This window comes from Sinocyclocheilus grahami, unplaced genomic scaffold, assembly GCF_001515645.1.
Source record: "Sinocyclocheilus grahami isolate Dianchi unplaced genomic scaffold, SAMN03320097.WGS_v1.1 scaffold5.1, whole genome shotgun sequence".
Classification (NCBI taxonomy): Eukaryota; Metazoa; Chordata; class Actinopteri; order Cypriniformes; family Cyprinidae; genus Sinocyclocheilus; species Sinocyclocheilus grahami.
In genome coordinates, this window is record NW_015505184.1 from 4,736,357 (window position 1) to 4,756,857 (window position 20,501).

The 20,501-nt window shown below is 36.1% G+C and overlaps 1 protein-coding gene across 1 annotated transcript in view; it reads right to left on the minus strand.

The window, feature by feature from the left end:
• Positions 1-20,501, minus strand: part of LOC107584937 (fibronectin type III domain-containing protein 3B-like) — a 158,460-nt gene that overhangs the window by 10,406 nt on the left and 127,553 nt on the right. The window contains 13 exon segments of the mRNA XM_016271717.1: positions 1,663-1,878; positions 6,781-7,061; positions 8,077-8,226; positions 8,367-8,480; positions 9,575-9,747; positions 10,557-10,662; positions 11,754-11,872; positions 12,328-12,399; positions 13,554-13,692; positions 16,310-16,396; positions 16,978-17,152; positions 18,367-18,491; positions 19,226-19,279. Of these exon segments, the coding sequence (XP_016127203.1) occupies positions 1,663-1,878; positions 6,781-7,061; positions 8,077-8,226; positions 8,367-8,480; positions 9,575-9,747; positions 10,557-10,662; positions 11,754-11,872; positions 12,328-12,399; positions 13,554-13,692; positions 16,310-16,396; positions 16,978-17,152; positions 18,367-18,491; positions 19,226-19,279 (1,811 nt within the window).

Sequence of the window (20,501 nt, forward strand, 5' to 3'; positions counted from 1 at the left end):
AGGAATAGTACTAAGCACAGTCTTTTGTTTCAAGCCCCAACACGCAGTAACAGATCACCTACTGAATTATAAAATAAACTTAAAAAGAGTAAGAAAACAAGAACAAGGGGAGAGTCCACAGAGAAGTGCTTGGATACAATAGCTGCTATTGTTGGTTTGATGGATAGTACATTTATGGTTACTATGGCAATCTGACCAGAAATAAAATGTGTAATAGCAGAACGATTACGAGTCCATTTCAGAGACATGCTGAATCTAGTCTGTCCCGACTGTGCAGTTGGTATCTAATTTTGATTAAGCAGCTGAATCAATCATTGTTAACATAGCAAAAAAAAAAAAAAAGAACAATCTTATGCACACTGATGATGGCAATTGGATCTTAGGCCTTTAGTAAATATGCTTATCGCTATAATTTGATCAGGACTAACACACAAAGTCAAGGGGACATTATGCTACCAATTTTTAGCCCTCTGTTAATGACTATGACATTTCATTTTGTATCTTTCAGTCTTTACACATGAATAAGATGCAATAAACAAATGAATCCCAGAAAAGCCTTAATAACATCACCAAGAGGGTCCACAACAAGTATCTGAAGAACGTTGTGAAATCAAAATAGTTTGATTGAAAACATCACCAAAAAGTTTAAAAGTTTGGGGTCAGTTAGATATTTTTTTAAGTAATACTTTTATTCAGAAATTTCAGGATGCATAAAACAGTTTAAGAACAATTTAAAATGTAAAAACATTAACAAATGTTTCTCGAGCAGAAACTCTTCAGAGATTTCTAGTGACACTGAAGACTGGAGTAATTGCCAACACAAGAATAAATAACATTTTAAAATATATTAAAATAGAAAACTAGTTATTTTTAATTATAATAATATTTCACAATATGACTGTATTTTTGTATTTTTCTTCAAATAAATACAGCCTTTGTGAGCATCAAGAGACTTCCAATGTTCAAATATTAAAAAAAAATCATACTCTAAACTTTTGAAAGTTAAGAGCATATATAAACTATATAAAGAGTATTTATAAACTATATACACCTTTGGTACATGTTTGTTAAAGATGAATGCTTTAATCATGTCTCCCCTTGTAGAAAAACTGTTACTGGCTAAAGAGAATCATTAAAATAATTAGAAAATTAACCAGTCTAACACAAAGGTTTTCCGACAGTGTCGGTTGGGGAATTCATTATATTTTATATTAAATGCCCATCTGTCAGGCCTGTTGCCCGCTCACAAATACTGCCAAAACACCCCTCCGCCAAAGAAGACAATCAACAGCTACAATTAAATTAGGATGTGAGCCAAACTGAAACTCGGGGAGGTTAAAAATGCAGTGGCCTGGCCAATCTACAGGTATGTCTATATTAGTAAGGCCTAAAGACCTATAACATTAATTACACCTCAAAGCACTAATTTCAATAGGATGACAGCTTTCAGTTGTTGAGCTATAAACAACTAAAAAAACATACAAGCTAAAAAGTTTAAAAATAAATTATATACCTGTAATGCCAAAATATTGCTGCCATCTAATGACAGTTCACCTTGACTAAATTACATTATTGCTCACAGTGCGCTTTCAAAATGAATTCAATTTCCCTCTTAGCGGCGCATCTATTGCCGTTTATGAGGTGTAATCGAGTTGAACTGACCTTCTGTTCTTGTCCTCCATCTGCAAGTTGTAGACCATCTCTTCTCCAAGCAGGCTCTTGGCATTGCTGCTGTCTCCCCACTTGAGTTTGAGGCTCTGGGGTCCAGCGGCAGAGCACTCCAGTCGGGGCGGGACAGGGGGCAGTGGCCTTGTGCGGGCCAGCAGGGGAGGGCAGAAGGGACTGGCACCAATCTCATTCACTGCCTGAATCTGCAAACTGACACAGCACAGAGAGCCTCATTTAAAACATGCACATCAGGTGATCTTCAGGGCTGGACGATTTGACCTGTATATGGTGCAGAGCTAGAAATGTGTAAACTGCTACAGATATAGCGTTTCTATTTGTGCTGCTATCGGTGAGCAGGACTGCCTTATGTTATATAAAAGTAGTTTATCTATTGTATTATAAAAACAAGCATTATCATCCTCCAAAACTACAATGATATATCACAATTACTGTCTATACTAATTTTTTTATATCACAGTAAGGGTAAATAAGATTTTGGTCACTCCTACTAATCCTACATGATATATAGAAAGAAAAAGCCTGAGACTGAAAACCTCTAACTACCATCAGATAGAGCAGTGTGATTGATGGGCTCAGTAGGAAATTATAATTCTCAGTACTATAAATTACATTTTCGTGCATGTGTGTCACAAAAAGAAAAAAACATAACAGTCATGGCATTACAAGAGCCAGCAGCAAGGTGATATTAAGCTTCAAGCATCAGCATGATAGACTTTACCTGACCTTTACCACAAGACCTCCTGATTGAGACAAAGCAGCTTTGAGGCGTAAATCAATAACTTATTAAGAATGTAATTCTTAATAAACCTGCTCTTCCATCAAAACCTTTCAGCAACATGTCACATGCCACACATTGTATTGCAAGCTTTGAGTGAGCAGAGACAATAATTACACACATTTTCCTAGAAGTCCTCTCTCAGTAGCATTTGGGATGTCTGACTCATTTCAGAGATTCAACAAAATAGAACACAACAAAACAAACAAACAAAACAAATCACAACAAAACGAAACCCAGCAAAACACAACAAAGCACAAAACAAAACAAAACACAACATAACAACACACACCAAAGCACAAAACAAAACAAAACACAACACAACAACACACAACAAAGCACAAAACAAAGCAAAACACAACACAAAACAACTCTATGTTCCAAGAAGCATTTTGAAACATTAAGCATTTTGTTTGTAGAACAAGCAAATATTTTGTGTTTAATCAAATCTTTTTATTAATGTTTTTAGACTTAGTTTTAGTGTATTAGTGTGCTTTAAAAAAATGTGTTTCACTAAATACAACTGAAAGTGTTCAGTGTTCAGAAAATTGTCTAATTGAAATCCTGATAGTGCCAGGTTAAAAAAAAAAATATTTTTTTGTGGAACAAACTAATATTTTGTTTAATCTAAACTGTTTATCACTTTTTGATTTAGTTAAGTGTATTAGTGCATGTTCAGTTATAATTGTCACTAAAGTGTTCAGAGTTAATGCTGTCAGCCTAACTGAAATCCTCATTATTTTAGTACCCCATAAAACGTGATCATTAAATCATACAATCGGTTTTGATGATATAATTAAAAAGATAATGCTCTCTTTAGTATCTTCAATACAGTTATACATTTTTAACTCGCAGTGCAGCTAACTATGAAAAGTGTAGCTTTACTACACGTTTAACGCCATTAAATAAAGTAGCCATTCTTTTCAGAAGAACAGCACTGAGTCTTTAAAGACATGATGGCTACGAAATTGACCAGGTCGGTTCAGAACAGCTAAACAATCAGGTACTTGTGTTGTTTCCAAAAGCAAGAAAGCTAAGCAGCTTGTTTACTTCATGTCACAGCTGAACTGTATCCTATAAAGCAACTGCACTGCAACGTTGCAGCATGTAGATTTGCATTTGTTTTCAAAACACAACAAATGTCAACAGAGACACATGGTATCATCAATAACAGAGCTAATGTGACTCACTATACTAGACTCATTAATGTTCATGTGTTAAAAACACAACATTCGCCTTCGCTCACAGCTGCCGTTCATGCAGGAGGTGAGCAGATGACACTCATATGAGCAACTTCATCTGAATATGAATGTATCAATGGAGTGCAAGGGTTTCACATATGTTTATCAACAGGCCAACAGATGTGCCCTTGCTTTGCTGTTAACCATGTGAATCACTTCATGGCATTTTCCATGGCACAACACAAATATTTTTACACACACATATGTACATAAATACAATTTTAAATATATTATATTATTTGCATTTAATACAACAAACAACAAAATCCAGCTAAAATGGGCTTTTCTCTGAAAATACTTCTCGTTTTACCCAGCTTCACCTGACTCAGCCTCGATGTGAAATGAGATGTGGTCCATCTCTTCACTCACTGCCACTATAAGAAGTAATAAGCCACGTCATGCTGAGTTTCGCTCACTTGGGGATGCAAATAACTTCCTTAACTTTCACCTTGCTAAGCTCAACCAAATTTATATTTGTCGGTTGAAAAGTGCTTTGTGTAGAAGCCCATCATTCAAGGATAATGCCTTGTCATATTATTGAATCAAATAGAACCAAAATCCATTTCTGGGTTTAAAAAAAATTGGAGAGTTGCGGAGACTGGATTGGAATTAACAGCAGCTCTTCCACAACACCAGACTGTTTGGTTGGCATTTAACTGAAAACAAAACATACTTTAACCTTTCAAGAGATTTCATTAGTCTGTACGCCCCTAATGACAAAAGACATAATCGATCTAGGAGAGATCAAATTAACATACAGTCTGCTTCACGCCGGGCCTGGCTCAAAAATATCTGGTCCTGATTCATATACAGTGAGGTTCGAAAGTCTTAGGCCACATCAAAAATTGGAGATTCAAAATCTTATTTTCACTTGAACCTGGAACCATATTTAAGATTCTCATTATTTTTTTAATCACTGATCACAAAGCAAATTTGTGACATTACTACCCTAAACCATTTGCTTGAATAAGATCTATTAAATATACTGAGCATAAAGAAACTCAGCTTCTTTGTATGAACAGGGTAAATAACAGCGGTTACACTGCTATTAGACCAGTTAGAACACTGGCAAGAGATTACTGAGATAGTCTGCTATCAGATAATGAAATCTGCAAGTGGACTCCTGCCTTTGGTTTTGCTTCCAAAATCCAAAAGCAATCAATGAATTAAAAAAAAAACATTCCAAAATATAAAAAATAAATAAATAAATAAATAATGTGGGCTATATATACTATTACTGTTCCATGAACAGCGTCAGAAATATAAAACAGTGGGGTATGATGCATGGCTGAGAATGCTAACGAAGAGGAAGTCCAACAGCAGACAAATGCAACAGATGGACAACATGGAAATGGAAAGGTCAACCATAACTAGAAAATAAACCCTGATCTTCCCTGCATATGAACACTGAACATGGCGGGAATACTAAGTGAAATATAATACACACACACACACACACACACACACACACACATAAAAAAGAAATCTACAGAGAGGTCCAATCTCTTTCTGAAAGAGTATTTACAACCCAGATTTTCAAAACAGTTTAATCCGTGTAAGCAACATTTAAATAGTTTAATATTCCACCATATAGTTCAAATTTACGTTTTCAAATTTAGTTAAATTTGGCATTTATTGTAAATTTAAGAAGCAGTGATTTATGCTTCAAAATGTAAATTTATGGTGCTTAGACAGTGTAAATGCAGACATGCTTTATTTTCTCTGTTTTATTAATGAGAATATTGAGAATCTGTAACAAGACCTAGAGTAGAGTTAAAAAGTTTTGATAAAAAAGTAATCTACAGAGAGGTCCAATCTCTTTCTGAAAGAGTATTTACAACCCAGATTTTCAAAACAGTTTAATCCGTGTAAGCAACATTTAAATAGTTTAATATTCCACCATATAGTTCAAATTTACGTTTTCAAATTTAGTTAAATTTGGCATTTATTGTAAATTTAAGAAGCAGTGATTTATGCTTCAAAATGTAAATTTATGGTGCTTAGACAGTGTAAATGCAGACATGCTTTATTTTCTCTGTTTTATTAATGAGAATATTGAGAATCTGTAACAAGACCTAGAGTAGAGTTAAAAAGTTTTGAAAGTCTCTTATGCTCATGAAATCTGCCTTTTTAATCAAAATTAAGGTAAAAATTATAATACTGTGAAATATGATTACAATTTAAAATAATGTTCTATGTTAATTTATAAAAAAAAAAAAATTCTGATGGTAAATTTGAATTACTCCAGTCTTCGGTGTCACACGATCCTTCAGATATACTTCTAATATGCTGATATGGTGCTCAAGAAACATTTCTCATTATTATCAATTTTGACAAAACAGTTGCATTGATTCTTAAGTGAATACAAAGTTCAAAAGAACAGCATTTATTTGAAATAGAAATCTTCTGTAACAAAAGTCTTTACCCTAATTTTTAACAATTTAATGCATCCTCGCTGAATAAAAGTATTAATTTCTTCTGAAAAAAAATCTTACTGACCCCAAACTTTTAAATGGCAGGTTGACGACGAGTAACAATCTGCAGGAGTCAGAGGAAAGTGGGATGAAACTGGAAAAATCAGTCCCACGCAGATCTCTAATATAAACGCCCTAATCAAAGCTCTCAGACAAAAACATGGGTTGCATAAGCTGGCCGATGAAGGCACTTATATGTGCACAGTGGAGGCCCCATGCAGGGATAGATGTCCTGTTATGGTCGCCACTTCGTAGATGCACACACAAACTCTGCCCTCTGGCCTTCTCTTTTCATTAGCTTCCGATTAGCATCATTAACACGCTGCTGTTTACCCACTGTTCTCCTTGGCAGGGGGAGGAAACAGGCAGCAGGGGTGATGCGGTTGTGGCGTCACGCTTCGCTGAAATGGACAACTTTGCAGAATGCAAATGAGACCTGAGATGGAGTGTAACTACTCCCCGCAGGACACAGTTTTGGCTCAGAGGGAATCGGAAAGCCAAGTAGTTATTAGTTAACACTGTTTTCCCATATCGCAGAAGTGCTTATGTAAATCACCAGATGAATGTGATCTAGTGAACAGAACGGTGTGTGTGTACATACCTGTATTCACTGTCAGGCTGCAGGTTCTGTAGCACATAGCAGGTGCTGGTGCCCAGGCTGATGAGCTGCTCTCCCAGTTTAAGAGTGTAAGATGATATCTCCGCTCCATTGTTGCAGGGCTCATCCCATTTCAAAGCCAGGCAAGTGGAAGGTGTGTAGACGCCACTTTCTGTAGGGTCGTGCTCAAGTACACACAACACTGAGATGGGGTCGGGCATGGTAGCGGGGGTCTGACAGCTCACATGATCACTGTACGGTCCTGCACCTGCCTGATTCGCCGCCTTGAAACAGGGGACAAAGTTCCATAAACTGAATAGATATTTCAGAATGTTAAAAGTTAGCCGTCAAAGCTTTTCACATTTATTTAATTCATAGTTATGACCGGTTTATTCATTTCTAAAAAATGATCAGTAAATTACAAATAACGACACTGTATTGTGGCATCCACACCAATTGCCAAAGTTAGTAATTACAAACAGGCCTGTTATTTAATGTCCTTTCTCTAAAAAGGAACTAAATGTGTTAGTGCATAATGTATTAATCACAATTAAATATTTTAATCCACTGATAACCCTAATGCGTTGTGCAATAATGATAAATGCCACCTAAAAAAAAAAAAGAAAGATGTAGAAAAATTTTGGATTAAACTGACTGATTTATTAACAGAAACTTCATCTGTTTTAGTTCATCAACCCACATTTTTTAAATATATATTAATAAACATATTTATATGTCTTAATCCAATTCAGTAAAACATTTTGAGCTACTTGACTACATTTCCTAATAAATAAAAATGATTATAGTAATAATTACGCTGTTAATCCTCACCATATAATATCATCTCGACATGAGTATCACCAGCTCATTTATTTAAAGAATAATGACTTTTTTACAGCCTCACTGCACACGATGATACAGTTAATGACACTTGTACTACTCTACTCAATTAAATACGCTAAAATAGACAAGAGCAAATGCTAATTACGTTAAATATGGCACAAAAATCTATCCAAAGTTTATTAAAGTTTTCTAATTCTGGATTCAGGCTGCACTAGAATGACGCAAGATACATTTTAAAAATCGAATAAAATAACATCATGCAGTAAGGAGTTATTTACACTTTCCTACTCCCAGGGCACTGAACCTTATAAACAAAAGTAGGCATTAAAAAAGGCATCATGAAAGTAAAAGAAAGGTGAAATTTGTAAACTTGCCTCAACCAAACTCTTCACATTAACAATAAATTGTTCCAGACTTGTTAAACAAATGAAAAGAACTGTTAAGTGACAGTAATACCTGTAGTCTGCAGTAGTAATGAGTAGCAGGTGTCAGGTCTGAGATCTCACACTGCGTGTCAGGGCCACAGTAGATCAGCTCCATGGGCTCTTCCTCTCGGCCCCACTCCAGACGGTACTCAGAGATGTCGGCCCCTGAGCTCTCTGGACTCTGAAAGAGGCATAAATGAATTATTGACTGATTGGGTACTTCTGCTCATCTGAACGTCAATACTGACAGTGTTGTTGAGTGTGTTTATGTAAAACCCATGTACTTTTAATGATAGGTCTGCTTTAAATATGATAAATTACCTCCCAGCTGACCAGCACACAGGTATTGGACATTAGGGTGAGGGATGGCACCGCACACTGGCTCGGAGGACCAGCTGCGGTTGTTATTTCTGTTGGTTCAGAGTATTGCCCATACTGTAAGCATAAGAAAAGAGAGACAAAGAGACAAAGAAGTGCAAATGAACATTCACTACATGACATGAAATGTTTCATATGCAACCAAGTTTATTTCTATCCAAATAAAACGTGAAAAACAAACAAGACCGAAACAAATAAAACCCAAAAACAATCTTGCATTACATCCTTGTGAAATCAAAGCATGTTTCCAGTAGTGCAATCTGATGTGAGACACATCGATTCTTCACTTGTGGGAGTTTGTCTCAAGCAAACAATGAAAAGTAAACAGAGTAGAGGATTAAATTCTCTCCTCAGGCTCTAGTGCTTACTCTGAATGCTGTATTAACACTCCTGGAAAAGAGACAGGGAAAGGTACTTAATTCGAGCAAAGAAAAAGTTAGACAGCTAGGGCTGATCTCTGCCTCCCTGAACACTGATGGATTAAACACTGTCATACTGACAGAAAGAGAAGCTGGAGAGATATCTATGAAAGCCAATTTCTGCTATATAAGAAAAAAATCATGCTTCGGTAATTCATAATTATGACATAAACAGACATAATTAGGAGATCTAACATCAAAATAATGACATACATACAAATTGAAATTGTAAGACAAAAGCCGAAATTGACATAAAAAGTCACAATTATAAAACAAAGTCATAATTATGATAAAGTTGACTATGACATTAGAAGTCACATTTATGACAAACAGTTTTACAAAAATAATTTGACAGTCGAAACTATTTGTCTTAATTTTGACTTTTACGTCATATTTATCTCAAATAATTATTTCAAAGAGACACAACATATTTATTTCAAATAATTATTGTCTGGTTTAGACAAGCAATGCGATAAAGTAATGGTTGGGATAGGTCAGGATGGTCAATTAGTGAGGTTGATGAATTTGCATTAATTTAAAAACTAATTCTGAATCACATAAGCTCTGAGAATATTTTAGCATGCTGTTAGACTGGTATGTTAGCCTGGCAGTAGTCCTTTGGACTACTAGTTATGACAACCCATTGACTAGTTGACTAGTTAATGAAAATATGTACTGTAGTTCTGGGCATCAGTGAATCTCTTAATATTAGATTCCTAATTTGTCACTCACCCCTGCCTCGTTGGCAGCACGCAGGCGGAAGCTATGGGTGGCGCCAGGGAGCAGACTGCCCACAGTGCACTCCAGATCAGAGCCGTGATAGACCTCGGCAGGCTCAGACTCTCCCTCCCTCATTTCCAAACTGTACTCACTCACCTCACATGCCCCCTCAGAGGAGGGACAGTCTGAAAAGAAGGACAAAGACAAAGCCCTTCAGTACAACAACGAGTTAAATGGGCAGGGATTACAGGTTAATTTCATCTTTTATAATAAAAGTAAGGGGTTCTTTTAAGGCAGACCAAATAACAGCTTTACAACTTCAGATCAAAGATTCTTGTCCAAAAGCCTGAATCCAGAGTGTTCACTTAAAAGTCTGGAATCAGCAGCTCAACAATGGAGCTCCCATTATACCCAGAATTCACTCCCCACTGAGGGTGTTTGGCTATTAACTCCAAAGCGATAGCTCAGGCACAGGGAGTCAGTGAGTCATGTGCACTGCAAGAGCATCATTCTAGTCTAGTACTGGCAAATATGTGCAAGCCGATAATGTTACATTGAGGAAATGTAGCAAAAATGGTGGAAATATTGATCTTAAGCTATTTCTGGATATGACAAAGGGCTTTTGTGGCATTGGGTGAATGCCACAGAGAGGCTTGGTGAAATGTAATTTCACATCATCAGAAATAAATCAGAAACTGCAGAGATCTCGGGAGAATGGAAATTATCAACTAAATGCGGTTTCTTGATACTGTAACTGGGAAAGTATGGTGTTAGCAACACTGTGGCTTTGATTCACAAGGAAATTGTCTGAAAAATGTGCCTTGAAAGCATTGTACATCACTTTGTATAAAAGATTAAAGTAAAATGCATACAAGTAAACAAGAAATGAAGCTCTCAGAAGTGTGATGTACTGTACAGGAAGGACAGAGAGGGATAGAAAAAGAGAGAAATAAATTATGTTGTGGGTTTACATACTGTGTGCAGAAAATCTTACCCCATTGTAAGTGCACTTCTTTGTGTTTTGCTTTACCCACAATTCTGGGAGGCTGGCAACGTCCTGGAGCAACAGATAGCGTACGCACAGGCAGACTCTCAGAGCACTACAGGGACACAAGCATAACAATTATGTATTTATAAATATAACTGCAGAAATAAGTAGGTGTTTTACACTACTATTCAAAAGATTGAGGACTTTTTTTTTTTTTTAAGAAAAATATTTTTATTCAGCAAGGAAACATTAAAGTGATCAAAAGTGAAGTAACAACATTCAAAGGACTTCCGTTTCAAATAAATGCTGTAAGTTTCCACAAAAATATTAAGCAGCACAACCACTTCTAACATTGATAATAATAAAAAAGTTTTTTGAGCAGCAAATCAGCATATTAGAACGATTTCTTAAGGAGCATGTGACACTGAAGTCAGGAGGATGGATGGCTGCTGAAAAGTCAGCTTCACCATCACAGGAATAAAAATGACATTATACAGTACATTATAGAATATATTAAAATAGTTGTTTTATATATTAAAAAGCAGTTATTTTAAAATGAAAATATATTTCACAATATTACTATTTTACTATATTCTTCATCAAATAAATGCAGCCTTGGTGATTATAAATGACTTCTTTCAAATATATATATTAAAAAAATGACTGACCCAAAACTTTTGAATGGTAGCATACACTCTATGATGCATATTGGACTGGATTTCTACAAAATTGGTCATGAAACTTAATCTCATTCTTTATATTTCGAAAGTCACTACACAGTCTGATTAAATATCACACAAGCATTGCTATGTTTTGATTTTTTATTACGAACACTAGACACATCAAGAATATTGCTGAACTGAAAATTCCTCGAACTTTGTGCAGATCTGATGCACAGTAACATTTAGAAAAGGTTAATGGAGGTTACCGCTGCCAAGGGAGGTTCATCCGTTATTAAATCCATACATTTCCCACACAGCACTATGAATGTTTATATGGTGTGTTCAATAAACACTTTAAAATGAATAATTTTCTGTGCGTTATTTAAACAGACTTAATTTTTTTTAATAGTTGTGAATTACAATTCACATACTTATTCCTGCAACTCTAGAGCCATTTTTTCTGTATGCAAACAATTCTCTATTCTTTCTCAATGCCTGTCTTTTGGGATCACATTTGGACAGATGTGTCGTAAGCTGTTACCTGGCTGTGGCCACCTGTGCTGATGCTGCAGGTGCGCAGTCTGTACAATGTGCCAGGTTTCAAGTCCTCACACTCACACTCTGTGGCAGGCCCACTGTAGGTAATGTCCCACTGATTGGCTACAGAAAACAAGACATCAAAGAGTTAAACAACCACAGGACAAACAGCCGGACACATTGGATATCAGTCTGTTATCCATGCAACTATTCCCAAAGCTTAATGAAATCCTTATCAGATAAAACACAAAGGTAACAATGAACATCTAAGAGCTGTATTTTGTATTTGAGTATTTTTGTCTATATGAAATTCCTTTTAGATAAATAAAAGCTCTGACAGCACTAATGGAGTGTGTAAGAAAAGAGGACAGATGTAACAGTGTGAGGACAATGTTCTTTCAAAAGGGTTTGTGTGGAAAAACCCCCCAAAAAAGACAAGATGCATGTCTAAATACTTTTGAAATAAAATTAAGATGCAATTAACCAAGGACAAAAATATACTTAAACATGCAGACAGATGGCGACCAATACAAAGCGTGTCAAAGTGACATATCGGTGTTGCATATATTAATACATACCATCAGAATTTCCTTCTGAAATCTCTAAGAGGTATTTCAAGATTTCTGAGCCTCCGTTGTCTTGTGGAGGATCTGTAGCGTGACAATACAGACAGGATATTAGAAATACACACACACATGTGTTTAATACACATGCTTCCTTTAAAAAGTACTTGAACAACAGATAAACTACTAGCTGTTATTTATGTTTACAAAAGAAATAAAGCAGGATAAAAACTGTATTAAAGGGGTCAGAGCACACATTTTTCATTTAATTTTTTCCTGCGGTCCACTAAAACGGTTAGTTATGTTGTTTGTGCCAAAAACGTTGTAATTTGGTCTTTTACAGTTTCATATGCATTTATTTGCTACCGTAAGCACCGAAACCTACAGCATCTTTTTATTGTATAAATAAACGCATTTCAAAAGATTAAGGGAAATTTGATTACCCATGATATGACCTGACAACTGTTGTATCCCTTTGCATCGAGCGTGCAAAAACTAAATTTTATACATTTGCCCTTGAAGCTGTCAGAAATCAACTGTTTTGGTTCATTACTACACTCTTAAAAATAAAGGTGCTTCAAAAGGTTCTTCAAGCGATGCCATAGAAGAACCATTTTTGGTTCCACAAACAACCATTCCGTCAAAGCTTCTTTAAAGAACCATCTTTTTCTTACCTTTTTGTAATCTGAAGAACCTTCTTTCACCACAAAGAACCTTTTGTCAAACAGAAAGGTTCTTCAGATGTTAAAGGTTCTTTATGGAACCATTTTGACAAAAAGGTTCTTCTATGGCATCGTGAAGCACCTTTATTTTTAAGAGTGTATGGGGAAATAAAGAGGGAATTATTACACTGAGAACACAATACAACCGCAGACCTCATCCTACTTGCTTTTGCAAGCAAGGAACTGAATTGGAAAGTGGCAGAAGCCAAGCAGTTCATCACAAAAGAAGACCTCAAGATGAGGTGTATTGTGACGCACACATGAGTCAGATAGAGACAGAACAATACCAGGACATTACATTTTATGTAGGTTTGTAAATATGAATATTACAATATTAATATTACATTCACAGATATTTCTTCTTAATTTCCAAGATTCAAAATGTCGAGCTCAAATACAAAACAGATTGCATGTGCTCCCAAATATAAATGAGATTTCCAATTTCCCCTCACAGCCAGAAACCAATTCAGCAAATGCAACAACTCAAGCTGAACATTTCAGCTGCACAAAAAGCCATACCCCATTTGACACTGAAGCTGTAGGGTCTGATAGGGCCCTTGATGCAGGGTCTGGAGGGGGGTCCAGGTTTGTCTGGACTGGTGTTACACACCAGCACCTCACTGGGACTGCTCCTGCCCTCCAGGTTCGAGGCTATGAGCTTCAAGACACAAAAACAAGATTGTTTAAACCTCTTGTAAGAGAAAGCACCACTAGCTGTTTTTGCTCTTGTTGAATTGCATGTTTTGAGATATCATTAATTCATATGGTGACCATATGTACTCCTGATCCCAGAATTGTCCTGGGTGGGATTTCTAAATTGCCTAAATGTCCAAGTATTGGCTTTGTTTTTCTATTGTTTTCATACTTGCTGAAGGTAATGATTGAAAAATTGTTTGACCAAAAACATGTAGGTATTGTACATAATTGAGCAATTGTTTGGTGCAAGAAGAATAGTCAAAGTAATGCAAATGCACGTACATAAAATGTATGAGGACTGTTGTAAAAAAACAACAATTTAGAAATCCCAGTCAGGACATGTCCAGGAAAAAGATGATGTATGGCCACCCTACCCTAAGTCTAACTACAAGCAATAGCAATATTTGAAATATTGTTGAAAAACACTTGAAACAAATACTAAATTAAGCAAATTTCATTCGAGTCACTCTATTTTGATTGGTTTGAAATGTTTTGGAATTTAAATTTTACTTTAATAAAATAACTAGTAATACAATAATTGTGTTTTCATGATCACATTAATTTTCAAGTGTGGTATTTCTGTCCATCCCTAATTTTTATACTGAAACAAAAAATTAAACAATTTACCTTAGCTATACGAATAAGGTAGCTAAGAAAATAATTACAAATATATAAGATTCGCAAATGTCAAAAAGTGGGAAATAAGAGACATGTATGATACATAAATATGACTGCTTGAACACATCTTCATGCATATAAAATGTAAGATAACAAAAAATGAAACCATTACACACAGCCTAATAAAGAGCATCTGTACGCAAACAATCCCCCACAAATGCAGCGGTAATGACATAACACTTTTACACACTCCCATTATTTGCACCTGCAACTTTAATGGATGCCTCCAATTAAAATATGCAAAAAACCCAAGAGGTGTGTGCACCATTCGGAGGAATTACTGTTAATTATGAAAGCACTTAAGCCAGACCCACTCACTGCATTACAGCAGCACTTGACGTGGGCTGCGGTTCACTCATAATTGGATAGGAGAGTTCACTATATGAACGTGACAGAAGAAAATATCTGTCATGATGATAAAAAACAACTGTAGCATGAGTCAGTGGAGCACAGAGAGAGGTTAAAGCAGTTTGTTGCCACTGTAATTAACAATGTATGGCCCTAGGCTTAATTTGTCAGATGTCCCTGTAACACAAACATGCTTCCTGCACATACAGTTACTCACCCACACAGGTAAACAAAACACTGTGTGCCTTTAAAGAGCAGGTGTTAAACGCTGCACACTTCTGGCTAATAATTAGCACACTACGCTTGACCAAAACATTAGGTCACTACGACTTGGCAATTAATATCTGACCAGCACTTTACAGAAAGCATTATTCTCTTCAAAACAGACAAATGCACCTCTTTGTTATTTTTGAGTATGTCAATAACAATACTTTTGCATATGTGTCAAATGTGAGCTTTAAAGGGATAGCTCACCCAAAAATGAACATTCTGTCATTAATTACTCTTCCTCATGTTGTTCCAAACCCCAAAAGACCTTGGTTCATCTTCGGAACACAAATTAAGATATTTTTTAAGAAATCAGAGAGCTTTCTGACTCGTAGCACAGACAGCAATGCAACTACCATGTTCAAGGCCTAGAAAGGTAGTAAGTACATCGTTAAAATAGCCCATGTGACAACAGTGGCTCAACTGTAATTTTGTGAAGCTATGAGAATACTTTTTTTGCGCAAAGAAAACAACAATGACTTTATTCAACAATTCTTCTCCTCTGCATCACCGTCCGCACCATTCATAAGAATACCATGATGTTCAGTTGAACCACTGATATCACATGGACTGTTTTAACGATGTCCTTACTATGTCTCTGGACCTGGGAACATTTCAGTTGTATTGCTGTCTATGCAGGGCCAGAAAGCTCTCAAGATTTCATCAAAAATATCTTAATTTGTGTTTTAAAGATGAACGAAGGCCTTACAGGTTTGGAACGACATGAGGGTGCGTAATTAATGACAGAATTTAAATTTTTGTGTGAACTATCCCTTTAAGATCTCTTTAATGTCTTTTTGTGGCTTGTTTTTGTGTCAATCCATCTACTGTACCACCTCACAGATCATACCAAACCAACAAGCAGTAAACATAATGAGTTAACATACCCCTCGCCAGATCATTTTTAAGTATTTTGTCATTTATTTTCTATATTCTGTTTCAAAACCAGGTTTGTCTGTCAACTCTAAAGTTTAAAAATTTGATGTTTTGGACCAATGTGATCTCACATGTTTGTAACTTGTAACATGTTTGTAACTTTTTGCTCTTGGCTTGTCCTAAGTAGTGAAGTAACCGACATTTCCCAGCATGCTCTGCACATTTGTGTTACTCTCCAAAGTTCCAAATGATGTTGTAATCTAGATTTGCCCCTCAGGACAACCAAGGGACTCTTTAAATTATATGCATTATGATTATAGCTAGGAGTGCATGAACTGATGAGCTCTGAATCACACAATAATGTGATATTTGTGATATTCTAAGCTATATAAAAAAATTTATTTACTCACCCTGAATTTATACTGCGTGCTTCTTTTCAGCCCCTCTACAGTACATGTCAAGTTTTCTCCAGTGTACTTTGGGTGAAACTCTGTTCCCTGCAGAAAATGACCATAAAACTGCATCTTAGTGACCTTACATTACCATTAACATCACAGAAAGTTGCACTGGGAATCGCAAGGAATCTATCATTCTGATTAAGGTTCCACGTCATGATTTTTTTTCCTTAAATTCTTTTATTTTTTTCTTTTATTTTTTATTAAGAGTAACCCATCAATAACTGGTTCTACAGCAACTATATATTAAACCAAACTATGACTATTTTTCAGTGACATTTGTATGTTTTTTTATTAAACTGGTGTACAGTAATTCTCATGAGCATTGCATATACAGTGGGTACGGAAAGTATTCAGACCCCCTTAAATTTTTACTATATGAATGCAAAAGAAAGACATTTGTCTATTTGTTGTCTTGGTGGAACAGTGCAGATGTTCAAACACTAATTTGAGTCAAATGTTATGAAAATTATTTGATTCAAGTATTTCTTTAAAAATGATCTCCTTTGATCCTAATTAATGACCAGTTTTTAAATTCCAAATGCCATTGGGTTCAAGTATGTAGAATTGTAGTATGTCGTTTTCATATAGTAACTGATGACACTGTCATCTAAATGACATACAATGTTCTCCTCCTGGATCTCCAGCGTGTATGTGACGGGTTCCTCTGCGGTGCAGCCATCTGGGCGGCTCCACTCCAGTGTGATCCATGTGATGCCGGCACGCACCAGCCGAGGAGCATGGGGCAGGTGGGGCAGACTTCCAGTCGTGTAGAAGACCACCTCAGGACTAAAGCCACTGACAAACAAAACAAGAGAGAAAACATTCAGAATTACATTAACATATGCATACACACACAAACACATATACACACTAGAAGCCATAAAACGGCCAGGAATAGATTTTAGTTGTTTGGTTATCCGTCAAGAAGAACATATAAATGTGTTTTGCATAAACTTTGCAGAAGAACTAAGTTAATTTGCATCCCTCTCAGGTCAGACACTTTAAATTAGTTTATTTTTAAACACCGCTCCAATAGGAATAACTTCCAGGCTGATTTAAGGAATTTGAATAGTTTTCCTCTCCTCTCGATAGTGGCTTTAAATCTAGTTTCTTCCAATTAACTGGTTGTGACAAGTTTACTAGAGCCCTCAGTATTTACTGTGTGTAGGAGAGTGTCTATAACTGCCACTGGGGAACAGGAGATATTAAATGAGCTTCTCTCAGTTAAGGAAGTAATAAAAAATGCCCTCTTCAGACTGGGCAAAAGGTGGCTTGCTGGAGGTGGAGTCTCATATTTCAGCATATTGCTTCACTCTCTGAATGTGTCTCTGGTATTAATGTCAGGAGATGGAGGAGACGAGGGATGGCGCTGCATTCAGAGTGATGACCATCTTCCCTCAAACAACTTCATTTCCACCCACTAGACCAAACATATAGATATATTCTCTAGTTATTCTGTAGATTGGTATGAGAGTCAATTGGCTTTCCCTACTAATCAAGTTGTTTCTTTAAAAAAAAAAAAATTATGTAAAATAGTAATATTAAATTACATCAATATATATTCTTTTGGTATACTTTTTTTTTTTTTTGATGTGTGGAAAAAATATATAGGTGGTGAAATGGAGAAGTAGAAGAGAGCGAAAGAGAAAGACAAAGCACTCCAGTGGCCGTCTGTTCTCTTGAATCAAGGTGACTTTATGGCTTTCCTCCTCCATTAAGACTTGAGGGATGGTGATACGATGAGATTACAGAGGGATAATGGTATTGTTCTGTCACACACTGGATTTAATAATATGCATCCTGTACAGCAACCCATAGAAAGAGCCTTATTATCCTCATATTACCTCCTAACATAGTTGGTCAAACAATGTTTAAATATTTGCTTTTATCCCAATTTGCACACAATCCATACTAAAAAGTACGTAACATTAATATTATTGCGTTTCAGTGTATTTAAATACTTTGTGTAAGCCTAGAAAATGTTTATGCACGTAATTCTGCAGTGATACCTCATTCCTATGTCGTTGCGTGCCGCCACTCGAAACGTGTAGGCCATGGCTGGACACAGATGAGTGAGTTTGTAGTGCCTTTGGCTTCCGAAGTAACATTCTCTGAAAACGTTGTTCTTTTTGCCCTAATAGATGAAGTAGATGATTTAACACACACATTTCAGTCACTACACTGCATAAAATCACTGAAGCCATTCAGCTTCTGTAATGATGGCTGGAGTGAGAAATGTATGAGTGGCAACAGTGTGCTGTGGTCTGTGAAGGATGCAGAGACATCTCTCAGATATGAATCTTTAAATAGAGTGAATGAGAAGAGAACTGATGTCAAAAAGACATCATTAGTGTTCAAAATGTTGAAATGCAGTTCATCCAGAAGGCCCTTTTACTAAAAATGTGAAAAGAAATGTAATAATAATGAAAAATTTACAAAGTCTTTCTTGTTAACCAAAAAAAAAAAAAAGCAATACCTCATCCCACTCTAAAAGGAAACTGGTGATTTTTGATCCATTATCGACTGGTGCCTGAGAGGACAGACATAAAAAGAAACAAATTAGAACTGCACAAAAAGAATGAAAACTGGAAGAAAAACTTATTTCCTAATAAAATGAGTTAAGTAACAGGAAGCACTGTCTGTGTACTGGACCATAAAAACCTTAAAGTAGTGATAGGGAGTCGACACGTCATGTCCAACATCGCTTACTTTTGCCAGTCCTATATAGTGCATAACAGTTGAGTGCACTACATCAGCATGGACTGAATGATGATGTTAACAGGCTACTCATTTCAAGGAAAAAAAAATGTAAAAATAAGGAAAATTTTAAAAAGTTTTTTTTTTAACCAAAAAAAAAAAAAGCAATACCTCATCCCACTCTAAAAGGTAACTGGTGATTTTTGATCCATTATCGACTGGTGCCTGAGAGGACAGACATAAAAAGAAACAAATTAGAACTGCACAAAAAGAATGAAAACTGGAAGAAAAACTTATTTCCTAATAAAATGAGTTAAGTAACAGGAAGCACTGTCTGTGTACTGGACCATAAAAACCTTAAAGTAGTGATAGGGAGTCGACACGTCATGTCCAACATCGCTTACTTTTGCCAGTCCTATATAGTGCATAACAGTTGAGTGCACTACATCAGCATGGACTGAATGATGATGTTAACAGGCTACTCATTTCAAGGTAATGCCATTATCCAATTTGGACAGTCACGCTAAAAGTGTGTTGTTTTAATAACAGAAATGTAAGGCTATGTGTCAAAAAAAAAGATTACATTTAGTTTGTAATAATGGCTGCAATCTTGTATTCTCTTCCTGACGTGTTTGGATTTAAAGTAAATGTCGAGGAGTCGATTCCATTGACTCCTATGGTGGGAGTCGGAGTCAAATCCGAAAAACCTGGAATCGAACACCCCTATCTTAATAGGAGCAATCCCTACTTAAAAGTATAGTTCAGTCAATCACTTGCGTTATTCCAAAACCTTTATGATTTTCTTTATTATGCTGAACACATAAAGAGAAAGCAGAATGTACATGTTTATATTTGTCGTACAATGAACGTAATTGGTGATTAGGGGCTGTCGAACTATTTAAAAAATAAATAACAATACACTGACATGTCCATACGTCTTGTGTGCTATATACCAGTGTTTCCCAACCGGGGTGCCGCGGCACCCCTGCATTTTTTAATATTTTTAAATCGCTAAAATGTTCAAAAAAGCATCTATTATATAATATCCATTTCTGATGTCGCCAATAATTAGAGATGCACCGAAATTTCGGCTGCCGAAAATTAGTTCACTGCTCAGGTTTCACTTTCACGTGGTGTGACGCTCTGCGTATTATCCCACTCTATGCGTGTGCGCTCTGCTCAGTCGCTCCACTCATATACCATTCATGCTCATCGTAACAGCAAAGTCCACTCAAAAATTGAGCCGACAGGAAACATCGATGTAGTACAGTATTGTTTCTGTCTGCAATAGCCCTACTGTGCTGTAACATGGTGTGGTATATGGGCAACTCTGGTAACGCTGCCCTCTCATTCATTGATCTGCTAACTGCTATGTTGTGCTCACGTGTTCTGATAATAATAGCTTTCTAGGACTAAACATTATTTGGATAATTGGTAAAAAAAAAAA